This window comes from Astatotilapia calliptera, chromosome 4 (assembly GCF_964374335.1).
Source record: "Astatotilapia calliptera chromosome 4, fAstCal68.1, whole genome shotgun sequence".
Lineage (NCBI taxonomy): Eukaryota > Metazoa > Chordata > Actinopteri > Cichliformes > Cichlidae > Astatotilapia > Astatotilapia calliptera.
In genome coordinates, this window is record NC_137425.1 from 7,735,303 (window position 1) to 7,752,659 (window position 17,357).

Here is a 17,357-nt window from a genome sequence, read left to right on the forward strand (position 1 = left end):
CTACTGCTTTTAAGCCTTGGGTTTGGCATTGTGGTGGTCACTCTGCTGGTTTTTTGAGGTCAGAGTTGCCATCAGTTAATATTAGCTACAAGGGCTGCACAGCTATGGCCAAAATCATGATTAAGATTAAAATTTGATTAATTGTGCAGCCCTACTTGCTATCTCAGTTAGAATGCATAGCTATGTGCGTGCTTCACATGGCTACAGATAATAATACTAACATATCATCATCATACTATAATGAAGGAACCATATGTAAGTCTGTATGTTTGTTCCCAAGCTCCTGCTAAATGACCCATCCAATCATGATAAAAGCGAACCTATAAATTACCAGGGTACAAAGATTCATAGTATCTACTGTACATGGTGACTAATACAAATATTTGTATTGTTAAAACTGCATGATCAAGGCCGGTTTGTGAACATATGCCATTTTGTAAGCCTACAGACCCACAATTGAGATAAAAGGCCAGAAGTATTTGCGGTGAACGATGGTGTGGCCATTCTTTTACTGAGGTAAAGTATTGCCTTACCTTTTCAATCATTTTAATTTCTTTGTTTACAATAAAAACCCTTATTACGGATATTAATGTGGGGCTAAAGTGTCTGCTTTGTAGCAAAATGTTGAAAGCCATGACCTTTCAGTGTAAACGTGTAGTTTTAAACACTGCTCAAAATCACATTTAGTAGTAATTAAGTAATAATTAAGCTATTTAGGCTCATGAGTTACAGGTACATCAACAGTTACAAATAATAAAAAAGACATAAATATAAACAGTTGATGATGGTATGATGGATGGGGCAGGCGCCATTCTGTCTTTTCTTGTAAATTACATGTTCCTGTTGCATTGCTAATGGTTCCAAAATGTTATTAATTAAAAATATTTTCTTTAAATTTCTCAACTGTAACTGTACCAACTTTAATGGCAAAAAATGTCCATTCTAATTATAGAAACTCACTGACTTAAAAAAAAAAATGGATTAAATGGAAATGACGTTACATTATTAGTCAGATAACTGCGTAGCTGAAAATGCTTCAAAAGGCACCAAAAATTCAAAACACAGTCAAGATGTTACTCCAATTAGACTTAAGGGGTGATGCCTAGCAGACAGCTGTTGGCCATAGTGGCCAGTGTCAGCACCACTTATAACACTTGAACCTTAACCCTTTAATCTTAATTTAAAGAGGTTAGATACATAAAAATTCACATCCCTCTCTACAGGTGTCAGTTGGAGCTAACTTGCCATATAAAGCAGGTTGCAGACATTTTTATCTCTGCTATAAAGTTGGGTATTTCAAAGTAGAGTCTTTGGAGACTTCTTCTGAATTCAGCCTCAAGCGCCCACTGCAGAAGCTGCAGTTTCTGAAAATTGGGTTCATTTTTCAGGCCCTTATTTCGCTGCTTGTTAGAGACAGCATCTGTTTACTGAAGCTTCATGATGTATTAGTCTTCTCATAACACAGCAAAGCGAAATGAGTGTACTTTCCAACAGTCCTTTTAAATTTCACAGTTCATGCTCAACATTAGATATTTTGTGGCATATTTATTTGCTTTGAAATAATTACAACCAATAATTTGATTCAAGTTTGACTACTTCTCAAGAAAGAAATCAAACATAATTTTATCATGAGCGCCGCTGTGTCATGCTAATCTCTTTTTATTAATGTTTTATGCTTTACTTTCATTTGATGCTTGCTGAAATACATTTGACTTTGCAATGACTCATTTTCCCCAAAGGGATCAATAAAGTTTCTTTCTGCGTTTAAGGCTGCATATAAACAGGAATCACTCAGACTGCTGGTTTGCGTAGCATTTTCCTCCTCTGATGCAGCTGAAGCATGTAAACTAATCACTCAGAATTACATGGCTGTTAATTGAACCCCGGCCCCCCTGCTGCTCTAAATGCATTTTCTTTTATAATGATTAAGCAGCACGTTAAAATCAGTCACTGACTCTCTGGCAAAGAGTCACTGATTAAAATGTATCAACACGAATATAATAAAACAAGAATACAGTTCTGGAGGATGTCAAATTTGATTTAATCAGGTTTCACTATTTGACCGCTTGGATAAATGATTATACCGTAATAGCCAGATTTTTTTTTTCATAAAACAAGGTAACTGTCTCATTCTGTGATGTGATCACTTGCAGCACTTTTAATTAAGAAGAAGAAGGTACTTATTGGAAGCCCAGCTTTGACTGATGAAGGAGCAAATGAAGTGAATGTAAGGACATAAGGAGAACACTGGATGCTGTGATATGAATGTCAACCAAAGGAAGTGTAATCAAACCTAAATTAATGTCTCTGGTAATCAACTCTCATCTCAGGCAACACAGATCATTGGCCAAGAAAATCACAGCTAATCTGATCAAAATGACGCTGATAGTCTGATAAAATAAATCATGTCAGTGTGTCATTTTCACATCGTCTTTTTTTTTTTCCATGTATGATGCATATTCTTGTAGCAGTGAAGGAACAGTATGGCTTTTCTCGACGTATACCATTAGCCAGGGAGTGAAAATAGAAATTGACATTCTGTGTCACTTGAATCTAAAGCTACAAAGCTACATGGCACATACCTATAGCAAGATACAGACCAACTGTCTTATGCAAAAAGGATAAATAACCGTTGCCAGTGCCTCTACTTGAGGCACTGGCAACAGAGAATGATGCTCTGCTTATTATACCCTCTTCATGGATTTGTTTTTATGCATATTTTTTATGATGGCAGGAAATGAAACTACAAAGATTACAAATTTAAACAGACAAAAGAAGTACTGGGATATTGGCACATTTTCATGTGAAAATTAATTTCCCAAACCCAAAGACCAACGATGAAGAGTAACGGCAGGGAGGCAAAGAAGAGCTTTGATGTATGATGTGACATGATCTAATGGTCGAGAAAAAATGATAAACTGCCTGCTGACGGTAAGTCACTAAAGGGCGTTTGCACTAAGAGGGTATGAGGAAAAACAAATTTTCTCTGTCATTCCACTGGACCTAATCTGTGGGACAAAATAACTGCAAGCAGTCATCTAGCTGAGAGAAAAACCTTCCGACAAAGCATTCCTACAGTCTGACAATAAACACTATTTGGATGACTTCCAGTGCTGTGCCTGCTCCACTTTCCTAAGAACAGAAACCTCAGTTAGATGGTGACTTTGTGACATAAATTTATATTTTTGTTTCTGTGTATGTGAGTGATTTACAAAATTTCAGGTCTGTTAAATATTCACAAAGGCACACAATGTGAAAGCTAAGTGAAGAAAGATGATAAAAAAAACCACTTTGTTTGCCCAAATGTCTTTGATGGAAGATTATAGGGTTAATGTGAAGGGCTATCAGGTTATGTTGATCTTGGCAGAGTAGTATGAACTCATTTCACTGTTCAAATAAAAATGGACCTCAGGTGTCTCATTTGCATAAGTAAAGCCTCAGAGATTAAATGCTGAAATTCAAACACAAAATCAATCAATTTTTTTAACCATGTCAGCAGTGGGACTCTACACGTGACAAAGTCAGTCCACTCCTTGCATTGGGGTAAAAATACTGAAGCAACTGTTGCGTTGGCATGGAATTTTGTGGAGATATTTATAGTACCTTCAGACTGAATTTCCTTTCATTGTCACGAGCAGACAAACTTCAAATGAATGAAAGAACGTCTACTAGAAGAATGTATGCTCCATACAAGATGAATACTAATGATTTTAGGAACTCTCTGATTCACGTAGCTTCACTGGCAGAATACAGTACATGCAAAGAAAAGGAAAGGAAGACACAAAAACAGGCGTGTATTAGGGTAAGATTTATGCTTAAGTAGCATGTTTTTAAGTTATCACATCATTCTTTTGATCTTCATTTTTGTCACTGTCTACAGTGTGATTGGGCAAATGGCAAAAAAATAATAATAATTACACATATTTCTTCTTTTTTGAAAGCTACATAACCATTTTATTAGAAAAAGTCATTATTACATACACTATTAGCATGACTGTTTCATGAACACTTATTTATACATATACATGACAACATATTCCAGAGACCCCACTGCACATAAAAGTATTTAGCAAAATGTTTTTACAAACATTGTACACATCACGTAGACATTACATTGACTTTTAATTTGAGTTTCGCTAGTACACATAATACACTGAACAAAAATATAAACGCAACACTTTTGTTTTTGCTCCCATTTTTCATGAGCTGAACTTAAAGATCTGAAACATTTTCTACATACACAAAGGACCCATTACTATCAATTGTTGTTAACAAATCTGTCTGAATCTGTGTTAGTGAGAACTTCTCATATGCCGAGATAATCCATCCCACCACACAGGTGTGGCATGTTAAGGTGCTTATTAGACAGCATGAATATTCCACAGGTGTGCCTTAGACTGCCCACAATAAAAGGCTACTCTGAAATATGCAGTTTGATCACACAGCGCAATGCTGTTGCTGCAGCCATCCAGACAGCTGCAGCAACAATCGTTTTGCATAACCACAGAATTTCTGCAAAAACTGTCAGAAACCGTCTCAGGGAAGCGCATCTGCATGCTCGTCGTCCTCATCGGGGTCTGGACATGACTGCAGTTCATCACTGTAACCAACTTGAGTGGGCAAATGCTCACATTTGATGGCGTCTGGCACGTTGGAGAGGTGTTCTGTTGACAGTTTTTAATGTTCAGGGCAGATGGCAGACGGCTTGTGTTGCTTTGTGTGGATGAGCAGTTTGCTGACGTCAACGTTGTGGATTGAGTGGCCCATGGTGGCGGTGGGGATATGGACAATGAACACGAGTGCATTTTATTGTTGGCATTTTGAATGCACAGAGATACTGTGTTGAGATCCTGAGGACCATTGTTGTGCCATTTATCCATGACCATAACCTCATGTTACTGCATGATAATGCACGGCCCCATATTGCAAGGATCTGTACACAATTCCTTGGAAGCTGAAAACATCCCAGTTCTTGCATGGCCAGCATACTCACCAGACATGTAACCCATTGAGCAAGTTTGGGACGCTCAGCTCGGCGTATATGACAGCGTGTTCCAGTTCCTGCCAATATTCAGCAACTTTGCACACGTATTGAAGAGGAGTGGACTAACATTCCACAGCCCACAATCAACAACCTGATCAACTCCATTGCACACCATTTGCCTCACAAGGTGCAACACATCTCCATTTGATGTGTTGCACTGTGTGAGGCAAATGGTGGCCACACCAGATACTGACTGGTCAGCATTGTGCTGTGTGATCAAACTGCATATTTCAGAGTGGTCTTTTAGTGTGGGCAGTCTAAGGCACACCTGTACACTATTCATGCTGCCTAATCAGCACCTTGACATGCCATAAAGCCACAAATTTCATAAAGTGATTGCACGTTTACCTAAATCTTCCTTAGTGACTGCTGTAGTCTATAGACATAGCCACTGTAACATTACCCATTAGTGTTTGGATTTTAATTTTTAACGTTTTGGGGGCTAAAGTGGCCATACATAGATCCATAAACTGTAACTGAGTCATTCACACACTCAGTGCCATTTTAAAATGGTAACACTGGGTCAAAAAATGCAAATTTTTCTATGAATTTATCATTTAATGTCATCTGAAAAATGATTTTTTTCAACTACATATAAAAATCCTATTTACATTTTTTAAGAGTTAAAGAGACCTGACACTACTCATTTTGAAAAGGTGTATGATCTATTTTGAAGCATTATGTAATTTAAATCAATGTCTTAAACTCTACAAAAATAAAATAAATAACTAATGAAATGCTATCAATTTTTCAAATATTAAATTATGTTATTTCATCACCATTTACACTCACATACATACATCCAGCCCACCCACAACCCTGAACTGGACAAGCAGAGGAAAACAGATGGATGGATGTTTTGTTTTGTTTTTTAAAATGCACAGGTAACAAGGTGTACTGGACATAACTGAGGTAACATCACGCCAGTCAATGCCCCTGTATGATCAATAACATACAATTTTGATTATGTGATTTAACATCAGCGCTCAGCCAAATATAGCAACAACAATAATAATAACAATAATGATAATAATTTAAATTCATTAGGTGAAAAATTTAATCCATGATATCTCATCTGTTTGACCTGTTGCCCTCTGGCAGGCACTACAGGTCGCTAATATCCAGGACAACAGACTCAGCTTATTTACAACAACACTGAACCTCAACATATACTGATTCCCACCACCACTACTACTACCACCTCTTCCACTCCTTCTCTTCCTCTTCCTGCAGTCATCATGTATAGTACCACAGCCAAGTGTATTTCTTGTTCAATGAGCATTTTCTTAAATTACTTGAAACTCAGTGCAATGTTGTCTGTTATTGGTAAAGTCATTGTGAAATTCGGAAATAACTTGCAGCATATTACTAATCCCTAGAATCAATTTTATTGCATCAGTACCTTATCACCATACCTTATATATACTTTATATATGTACTTTTTATATTTTCTGCGCGAACGATTGTGTTTGTTCTTCATTTCTCTTTGAGGTACATGGTAACACTACAATAAAAGTCTACTAATTCCAGTTCTGAATCCTTCAATCTCGGGTTTCAGTGTCTCCTAATGATTCATCTTGGTTCAGATGAATGGAGCTCCTATTGTGTTTCTTGCTATGGTAGTGCTTCTGCCAGACTTCAAGCTCAAAAGGCTACCTTTAAACTAAGCACTGGAGACATGTTTTAAAATATATATCTAAAATGTATCTGTCTATTAAATTCAGATGGTGTTTTCCTCTTGACCTTTGTGTTATGGAACATTTTGTGACAAGTATCTTTTGTTTGCTTGTTGCTATGTAGTATTTTAGATTTCCTTACATGGTATAAAGAGCTGTAGGGCTGCAGCAGAGTGTGCCCTGAAGGAAGCTGAGTACATTAACAGCTTTGCAGAATGGTCCCCATTTTATAGTTATTGTGTTTCTCCTGTCAGTATAGTAAGCATGTGGTTGGGTTACCGCTATGTGAAAAGCTCTCTTAAAACAGGGCCATGGGAAAATGGAGAAAAGGGAGGGGGAAAAGGTTTTGGGTCATCTATTCTGGAGGACGTCAGCTAAATCAGGGCATGACGACTGTATGGTTAACCTACTTCAGTTTTTCTCCTTGTTTTGTGATTTTCTGAACCAGCGTGTTTCTCTTTCTGTGGGATTCTGGGCTTTCTCTGTGTTGTAAATGAGATTGGAAAATAGAAATATGGGTTACTACTCAAATTAAACAAGGCTTTATTGACTGCGAAAAAACAGGAACACTGACACTTCAGACTACATCAGAAACATTTCCATAATTAGGGAGAACATTCAAATGCTTTAACCACATTATTTTTTTTAAAAGGTAGACCACTGTGTAAGAAATATATATATATATTTTTTTTTTTTTTAATAAACTGCTAATTTTGATTTTGGATACCAAAAGCACTGTGTTCTCACTATATTTTGTCACCTCTTCTTCTATCAATCATTTGGGAACTGAAGAGTCAAGTGCTGTAATTTTTTTTAATGGGATTTCACTTTTTCAGTAATCTAGGGCCTGCTGTGTCATATTTTATAATGTCTCACTGAAATGCACAAGGCCTTTCTGACAAAAATATTTAATTTCTTAATGCCATCATATGTTGCTCTAAAATTTGTGTATATCTTTTCGCATTGGTTATATCTTGATTATGTCCTATGTCTGCAAGTTACTCATTGCAAATTACTCGTGCTGGATTTTGAACAATGCATGCTGATGACAAGCTGATAACAAGAGTGCCCCACTCTGCTTTAACCCAAACAATGAGAACTGTTTACACCTGTTTCAGCTGCTCATTAATGTAATGTTAAACAAATGAAATCCTATATCAAAAAAAGCCGGCAGTCAAATGGCAGCAATTTATTGCATTTATACGCATTATGCATTAAAATGTCGAAGAAAGGGTCTTTAAGAGATTTTAAAGGTGGCATTGTGCCAGACAGGCTGCTCTTTTCAGAAACTGATGATCTATCTGGATTTTGGTCCAAAAAGAGAAAATATTTAGTGAGCAACAGTTGCTTGGGTGAAAATGCCTTGTTGGGTGCTGGCTTAGCTCTCTGGCTGTGCAGGTGCCCATATGCCATATGGCTGTAATGCAACCTGTGGCCCTTTGCTGTGTCTCCCCCTGTTTTCTGTCTATTCTCCATTGATAATCTACCCAAAAAAAAGGCAAAATGCCAAAATATAAATATTTAAAAATGAAAATGTCTTGTTGATGTTAGAGGAGAATAGCCAGAGCACTTTGAGTTGATATAAAGGCAACATTAATTCGAATAACCACTTGCTTTACCCCAAGGTATGTATAGGGGCATGTGTTAATGTACATTGGCAGAAAATCACTTTAGGTGTAAATTCCTATATTTTATGGAAAATAAATTCGTGAATAGAATATAGTGTGGAGCTACTACTATTAGTTATGTTATGCTCCGACTTTCCTTATTAGAATATCCAAACGTGTACTTTGAATGTTCTTAGTTCTTGATTTTAGAATGGTTCATCAATTACTATCTATTATCTCTTAACTCACTTTACACAAAAGGGACGAATAAGTAAATCCAAGTCTTCTCATACATTTCTCAAAATAATTAAAGGAACGCTTTTAAACAGAGTATAGCATCAAGTTAATTTAATTTCTGGGATATTGATCTCAGTTAAGCAGCAGAGAGGGTTTATTAATGATATTAACAACAGGTGCCAATGAGACAACCCCACCAGAAAAACAGGAATGGTTTTATAGGTGGAGGCTACTGACATTTTTCCCTTCTCATTTTTGCTGTGTCTCCCAGCACACCCTCAAGAGCATGGAGTACTCCAGGAGACAGGCAGATACTGGAGGAGAGCTGAACAGAGCTGTAGAAGAGCCTTAAACCATTAGCAGGACAAGTATTTGCTCCTTTGTGGAAGGAGGAACAGGATGAGCTCAGAGCCCTACAAAATGACCTCCAGCAGGTCACAGGTGTGAAGATTTCTGACCAAACAATTAGAAGTAGAATTCATGAGGCTTGGGGGTCACACATTCCTCTAGAGGGCCTTGTGCTCACTGCCCAGCACCGAGGAGCTGGATTAGCTTTTGCCATATACCAGAAGTGGCATCTCCACCACTGGCACCCTGTGCTTTTCACACATGTGAGAAGCTTCACACTGAGCACATGTGACAGACATGATCGGCTCTGAAGAAGTGTCATGCTGCTCCTAACATTGTTCAGCACGACTGGTTTGGTGGTGGTCTGGGGAGGCATATCTATGGAGGGACGCACACACATCTGCAGGCTTGGCAACGGCACCCTGACTGGCATTGGGTATCGAGATGAAATTCTTGGACCCATTGTTAAACCCTGTGCTGGTGCAGTGAGTATCGGGTTCCTCCTGTTCCTCAGTTGGGTCCTCCCCTCATGTGATGAGAATATGCAAATGGTTCCTGGAGGATGCAGAAATTAATACTATTGATTGGCCCCTGAGCTTGGCTTACCTAAATCTAGCAAACACCTCTGGGATATTCAACACTACTTAACACTGCCAGTGTGTACCTCAGGACACCATCCGTCATGTCATTAGGAGCATGCCCCAACATTGTCAGGTTTGAAGTAACAGTAAGTGGGGACCATACAACCTACTGAATATCATTTTGTGTTCCTACAATGAAATTTTGGCAAAATGGGCTCGTTTCTTCACCTTGATTTTCAGGTGATCTTTGAATTACGCCCTTTGTAGGTTGATCATTTTAATTTCCATCAAACAATGCGGCTTCCTTTCATTCCATAACAAGTTATCCTGTCCATGTCACTGTAGATATCCAGCATGATTTTTTCCCTATTGAGATCTGATGTGTTTTCAAAGTGTCCCTTTAATTTTTTGAGCAGCGTAGTTGTACCAGCACGAGGCACCAACACTAAGCGTACACACTGTGCTTTTCTTACCTGTAAAATTACAATTGAAATAGAGTTCCTGTTTGTTGTGTTAGAGATGAAAACAAAAATGCAGGTTTTCACTGTAGCTGAGACATTAGCTGAATCATTTTGTTGCTTTTCAAGCCTCTCAGTTAGTTTTAGCTCCTGTAGGTCAAGGCAATTTTATCGAGAAGCTTACGTCATCAGAATAAAAAATGACTCATAGCAGAATTGAGGTAAGTCAGAGGTATTATTGATGCATTTTTCCCTAGAGTGGAAAAGAACACTAGCAATGCCACCGTTAATTAAAAATCAAGAGAGTGATGGTTGTATAAAAATACAACATAGATGTTTTTACACTGAAGCACAGAGGGAGCATATCGCAAAGAAGATGGTCAAACCTCTACATCATCACTAGATACATAATAATTTCCTTTTTGTTGCTGATACATTTGCTGTATATTAGTTTTACATGTTTAATATGGAGTTCGTCTTTTTGTTACTCAGCCAACATTAGCGGATCTGTAAGATCCACTGCATTATTGGCTTATTAAATCAATAAAGTCATACTAATTTATTTACGAATACTTAACAGATGTTTGCTTTATCCCAGTTTGATGCATTATATATTCTATATATATGGTTAATATCAGGAATTCCCATCTGATAAAATGTAATTTAAAGTAAAACAATCATAACCATTACATGGTAAAAACAAACAGACAAACAAACAAAAAACGTTTATCTTGAATCAAGGTTTCTAAGTATTGATGCTTCTTTGAAATGAATTACAAAATTTACTGTACTCTTGAAAGTATAGACTGCATCAGCCCACTGAACAAATGTCTATTCAGCCTATAAAACACGGGGGGGGGGGGGGGGGGGGGGGGGCAGTTTTGCTTTGTGTGTTGCATGTGTACTCCTTACACTTAATAGATGTACTGCATCGTCCTGGACAACTTGGGACATGCATTGCATCTGTTCTTTTTTGTTGCTACTGCATCTACGAACTGTGTTTAGATCAGGGGACTTGCACAAGAGCAACCACCACTTGTGATGGCCCTCGCTGGAACACATTGGCTCATATGTTGGGCCAGACGATCATTCAGCTTCACCATCCTGCACATCCCTTAGTCTCCTCTTGCTGGTTGCTGATTGGCTTATTTTGAAGCTGACTGATGGTCAGCCTCAAACTTGTCTGCAAAGTCAACGTCAGACTGAGTTGTTGGTGTAGCTCACTTGGTTCACCAGGTGACCTACAGTGCTGTTAAAAAGTATTTCCCAAACAATATATAAGGTTAAAGAAGAGCCATGAATGTTAAACTGCAAGTTGAGATTAGTTTGGATAAAAGTTGAAAGGTGTGAATAAAAATTTATAAATTAGGGAAAATTGGGATAGGCTCCAGCACCCCCCCCCCCGACCCTGAAAAGGATAAGTGGAAGCGAATGGATGGATGGATGGTTGAGACTGGATGATTTATATCCTGGAACTAAAAGAGCCTAAGGACTTGGAAACAAGAACAGCTACAATAAATAATGAAACCAATACTTCATCAGATAGTCGTAAATATGAAACCATGTCCTAGTCACCCTTGCAGTGATGGTATTGTAAAATTGCTTTTGTGCTACTCTGACGCACAAGCTGCAAAAATCAACCTCAGAAAGTTAGACCAAAGGTCATGCTCACTCTGTGGATAATTGGCATGGCCTTTACAGAGAGCCAGAGGAGGGTGATGAGGGTGCAGTTAAATTTGAGTGAATCAGTTTGATAGTGTTGCTGGTATCCATCCAGCACTTGGCCCCTGACAGACAGCCCGCTGACTCCTGCTGAAAACAATTATCAACTCTGTCAACAAGGAACATCCAATCACTCCAGTATTTTCCACAGCAAACACTGTCCTAGTTCTTCTGAAGATAAATATTTTTTAATCTATTGACAAAAAAAATCTTGTTTACTGTGTGCATCACCATAGAAACACACGCCTTTTAAATTTCTGCTTCCATCTTACCCTGAAAGTCACATCACACTTCCAAAGCAATATCAGGATCTCGAGAGGCTCTCAGTGTTTGATGCTTTTATCTGTGCTTTGAGAATGACATTTTATAAAGGAATGAGCTATACAGTGACCATGGGAAAGAATTGCGGATGACGCAGACACGGTTAACTGCTGGAGGATGATTGTGTGAACCTGAAAACTGATCTTACAGCTCGGCAGAGCATGTAGGTCAGCTGTGGTGCGATATAGAATAATGTATGACATCAAAAAAGGGAAAGAGGCCAGAGGCAGCACAATGACCTCCGGCTAAGCAACGAGAAACAGAAGTAAAGACACCATTCAAACTCAAAGTGACAGGCTGTTGCAGAGCTGCACTGAAGCTTTGAAATGGACTTCGTCTTGCTCCACTAGACCAAGAGAAAGAGGACTTACTCAACAGATAACAAGGAAATGGTTTTACTGAACTCCCAGACAAAAATGAAGTGGGAAAATGTATTAAACAGGACACCATTTGATTTTAAAATGCAGATTTTATTTTCTGCAGGGTCATTTCTTACTTGCAAATAAACAAGTTAGAGATCAACCAGTGGCTTCTATTGATTTTTTTCCTCACCTAAATGCCAGCCAAATAACACACACACCACCCTCATTACTCTTAAAAGCTTGAAGGGTATAAACTAAAGCAAGAACAATTAACCCATGAGCAAATGCCAACTATTGTGGATTAATAGTTCAAACATTTTAAAGCCAGCCTAAAAGTACTGATGCCTTCATAAATTGTCTGTGTAATAAATATCACTTGATTTTGAACCATTAAGACGACATTTACAGGAGTGAAACATTTTAAGGTTTCATTACAAACACCTAGAAAACTTAATGCAATCCCAAAAGAGCTGCCAGTCTACAAACTAGGAATTTGTCATTAACATAAGCTAGGGCATGAATGTAACAGCCCAGTATACACCACAATGACGACTAATGCTAAAGCCATTGTTAATTCTGAAACCAGAGATCATAGCTAAGCCTTTGCATCAAATTGCATTAAACTAAATCTGTGGAAGTGGCCACTTCCACAGATTTAGTGTAATGCATTGATGCAATTTCAACACTGAATTTTGAGAACCTTTAGGAGAGTTTGGTTTGATTTTAATAGCAATTTCTTTCTGGTCTGCATTTCTGTTCCCGCCTGTATGTGTATGATTGGCCAAAGCTGTCACATGTTTTTAAAAACGTGGCTGGTAGAAGTTACAGAAGCTCAAATATCTCCCTTCATGTAGGGAGACGCATCCATGTTATGAACTATTGAAGTCTTTATTGTGTAACACCATAAACCGCGAAGAACCGAGGTTGTACACTGGAGAAAATTAGTTGCAGCTCAACTTTGGACAGGTGGACAAATTTACTCTGTACATATAACTGCCATTCCCCTTTTGTGTAACCAAACAAAAAGGCCAGGCTCTAAACTGCTACAGCTTAACCTCCATTGTACAGATCTGACAGCAGACACTCATCTTTGTGTTCAAAGTCTCATCCGCCTCCAAAACGACATGCTGTGTGCATCAGTTCTTACTCATGTGCAGTGCTTCGTTCATATTTAATGAGCGCCAACATGTTCAGCAAATGTCAACTGATGTGTGCACCCGAAGCAAGCACAAAAGATAGATGCAGGAGAAGAACAGCTGTTTGAGTGTGTTCACAATGAGATGCAATTAATATGACTAAACAAATCTTGGTCCTTCAGCACCTGCCACTGATGGGCTGACCTTCAGCAGTTCACCTAAACACTCAAGCACTTAGAATTCAAGCACCACTTTGAGGAAACTCACAACTATTTTTATTGGGTCAAAAGCCATGTTACAAAATAAGTGTTTCAGCTGAGACCTGCCGTCTCCAGAATAAGACTCAAAAGCTTGACATCCTAATCAATGTGTCAAGTTACACTGCTTTGAAATTTAAGTATTTTAATGTATACAATCTACATTCAAAAGGAAAAAGACCCATTGTCTAAACAAGAAAAAAAACAACAACTTTGGTTTAACTTTGAAACAAAGTACTAACTTAACCAAAAAGCCTGGAAGCATCCTTGTTTAACCTTTTACTGGCGCAATCTCGTTCTTCTCCAGAGCCTGATGCTGTTTGATCCCAAACAGGTTACGCAGATTGACTTCTGGGTCAACATAGTGATGGATCTTGCGCTCATTGAAGAGGCCTGAGAGGTTCGTTTCCACCTTGGCACGTCTGGAGATTCGCATGCGCAGAGCAAATAGGTGACGCAGGTTTTCCTCCACGAGTGGCAGATTTTGTCCATTCAGGCGTTTCTGCCAGGTTTTCCTGGGTCGCTGCCGTTTCTGTTGAGTCAGAAAATTGAAATGAACTTGGTTTAACTCCACATATTAAACATGAATGAATTAGTGAACCCCCAGATTTAGACCTGAAGAATTTAAATTGTAACAGGTTTGCAGAGAAATATGTAGGTGCTTTAGTCTACTTCTACACCATTAGGTCTTACTTTCAGAGTGGTAGCATTTGGGTCATGGCGAAGTAGGTGTCTGGTCATACTCTCCTGCAGAATAAAAACAGTCACTACACAAGTTCCAAAAAAAATAAATTGCAAATCAAGTTTATTATTAAAGCTACTTTAAAACTGGATGTTATGTTTCACTGGCATCTCTTTTGATTTAAAGTAGGTACACATTTCCAGTTTCTTGCTAGAGACCTACCCGCATAGCAAACATGCGAGTACAGTCAGGGAAGGAACATCTGTATTTGAGCAGCTCAAGGTGCACCTTGCGAATATGGTGCTGCAGGTTAAAGGTTGTAGAAAAGTAAGCCTGGCAGTCATCTCTGGGACAGACCAGCACAGGCTTGTGGGAAGCATGCGTCCGCTTGTGCCTCCGCAAAGAATCCACTTTCTTAAACTCCTTCTTGCACACTTGGCATGTAAATGTGGCTGCAACACAAAAAAACAATTAACTGGGCCATCCTTTAACCAACAAAGCACTGAGCAGGGAAACAAAAACTATGTACTATGGTCAAATTCACCTGGGTGTTTAATCATGTGTTTCTGAAGTTTCCCCCAGGTATGTTCAAATACCTGGCAATTAGTATGAGGGCAGCGGTAACCTGCAGAGACCAGACAAATGAGATCATCCACCATCTCCCTTCTGGGCCATGTTTATTTTGTCTTCAATGCATGAAAAGGTTACACACAAAAGCATTCAACCCCATTTTAATGAAAAAACTGTACCGAGATTAAAGACGACAAGTCCCCACCAAGATTAAACCAACCTGCATGCTTCTTCTCGTGAGCTTTGCGGGCAATATGGGAGTCAAATGTGGCAGCGCATCCATCCTTCGAACATCTAAGTATCCCAGGAGTAAAGACAGAAGTAAAAATTAATCACAGACACCAACCCCACATAGGCATTGGCAGCTCATTCTGCAGGTATAAACGCTGATTAAAGCAGTAAAAGTATCATCTTTAATACAGAAACTCATTTGACAGCTTCAGCAATTTCTTTAAGTCACACAGTAGTGTCAGTATATGTTAAAGCAGAGCAAAATCTGAACTATATTTTATATGAATCCAAGCTATTACATGGACTTACTTGAACTTGACAACCATTTCATGTTCCTTCAGGTGCATCTTAAACAATCTGCGCTTTTTGAAGGTCAGAGAGCAGTTTGGGTGTTTGCACTACAGGACGGGAATGCACAAGTGATTAAAATGACAAGGCTTGAAAACCGGTTTATCTCAAAAGTAAACGAAGCTGGTGCAAATTATGTAGTTTTGGTGCCATCTGGTGTATAAGTGTATATTCACACAAACCTTGAAGTACTTATTTTTGTCTCCATGGGCGAAGCGCACGTGTCTCTTCAATTTGCTTGCGTTAAAGAATGTCTTTGTACAGGTCACAAACTTGCATCTGCATGAATCAGAAACCAAAGTGAGACGACAGCTGAGAGAAGGAAAACCGTGTTTGAGTTACTTACTTGAATCGCTTCTCCCCGGTGTGCTCAAGCATGTGGCGCCGCAGGTGAGAGCTTCTGGAGAAGCGACGACCGCAGCCGGCAACTGCGCACTGGCACGGGCGCTGCACGCATTTGTCATAGTTGTAAAGTTACTGTTTCTTACTTTATTTTTCAGTTTAAAGGGTTTAGAAAGAAAGGCTTTGGCACTGCGTAATTGAATATTTTCCTTACCGCCCCGGTGTGCACAGTCTCATGCTCTTTGAGTTTCCACTGCCTGGTGAAAGTTGCGCCACACTCGCCATGAGAACAGCTGAACAACTCCAGCGGTTGACCGCCGACAGGTTTCCCAGCTCGCATGTCATTCATTTTTTTCTGATATCTGAAAGTTACTCTAACTACAGAACGTTATGAAAACCGAGCGGCTGTTCCCTGCCAGTCTTATACTCTCTGGAAAGCTTTTAATTAGTTAACTGGCAGCGTCCTGACACCAGGCGATGAGTCACGCTTTACTATACTCTAAGAGAGAACCTGAAACCAATTAACTGCTAATTACCTCATTTTCCGCCACTTGGCCCAGCTGTAGTCACACAAACCTGGGCAAACCAGCACATCAATCAGCTCGTCACGTTGCTGTCCATGAGTGTTGCTATACTTTTTTTTTTTCCTGAAGTGATACAATGACGGCTAAAGAAGACACATCAGAGATTAAAAACAGCAAACTGTGATGTTAAATTCTAATAAGGAGGCTATATTGTAAACATGCCTTCATGAAATTGGCTCATACTTAACAATAAGGACTCTTTCAACAACACCCCTTACTAACACTCCACGCTGAAGCTCTTCTTGATTACATAGGTAATCAGAGTTATACCTGTGGCAAGAGGTACCATGGGAAATATACACTCACTGCCCACTTTATTAAGCACATCTTGCTACCAGCAAGTTGGATCTTGTTTGTTTTTGTTTTTTTTTTGTTTTTTTTGCCTTTAGAGCATTCTTAATTCACCATGAGACAAATTCAACATGGTGCAGAAAAAAACTACCCAGAGATTTTGGTCCAAATTTATATGATAGCTTAACACAGTGGCTGGAAACTTGTCGGCTGCACACCCATGACACAGACCTCCAGTTCCACCACATCCCAAAGATTCTCTATTAGACTGAGATACAGTCACTGTGAAGGCCACTTGAGCACAGTGAACTCGTTGGTATGTTCAAGAAACCAGGTGAAGGTGATTTAAGCTTTGTGGCACGGCACATTATTCTGCTGGAATCAACTATCAGAAATGTACATGAGTAAAAAGATGGACATGCTCAGCAATAATATTCAGGTAGGCTGTGGCATTTAAATGATATTCAGTTAGTATTAAAGAGCCAAGAAAATATCCCCCACATCATTACACCACTAGCCTGAGGAAAGAACAGAGAATGAACAGAGGATTTTGAGTTGTT

General features: G+C 38.9%; 1 protein-coding gene across 1 annotated transcript; it reads right to left on the reverse strand.

Moving 5' to 3' along the window:
- Window positions 1-13,744: 13,744 nt before the first annotated feature.
- Window positions 13,745-16,399, reverse strand: 42sp43 (P43 5S RNA-binding protein). Its single transcript, XM_026163660.2, has 9 exons — window positions 16,137-16,399; window positions 15,927-16,027; window positions 15,763-15,859; window positions 15,542-15,630; window positions 15,222-15,295; window positions 14,976-15,056; window positions 14,654-14,883; window positions 14,443-14,496; window positions 13,745-14,281 (listed from the first exon to the last, which is right to left on the reverse strand). Exons 1-9 carry the CDS (start codon window positions 16,269-16,271, stop codon window positions 14,021-14,023), a joined length of 1,122 nt encoding a protein of 373 aa, XP_026019445.2. The 5' UTR covers window positions 16,272-16,399; the 3' UTR covers window positions 13,745-14,020.
- Window positions 16,400-17,357: the final 958 nt, after the last annotated feature.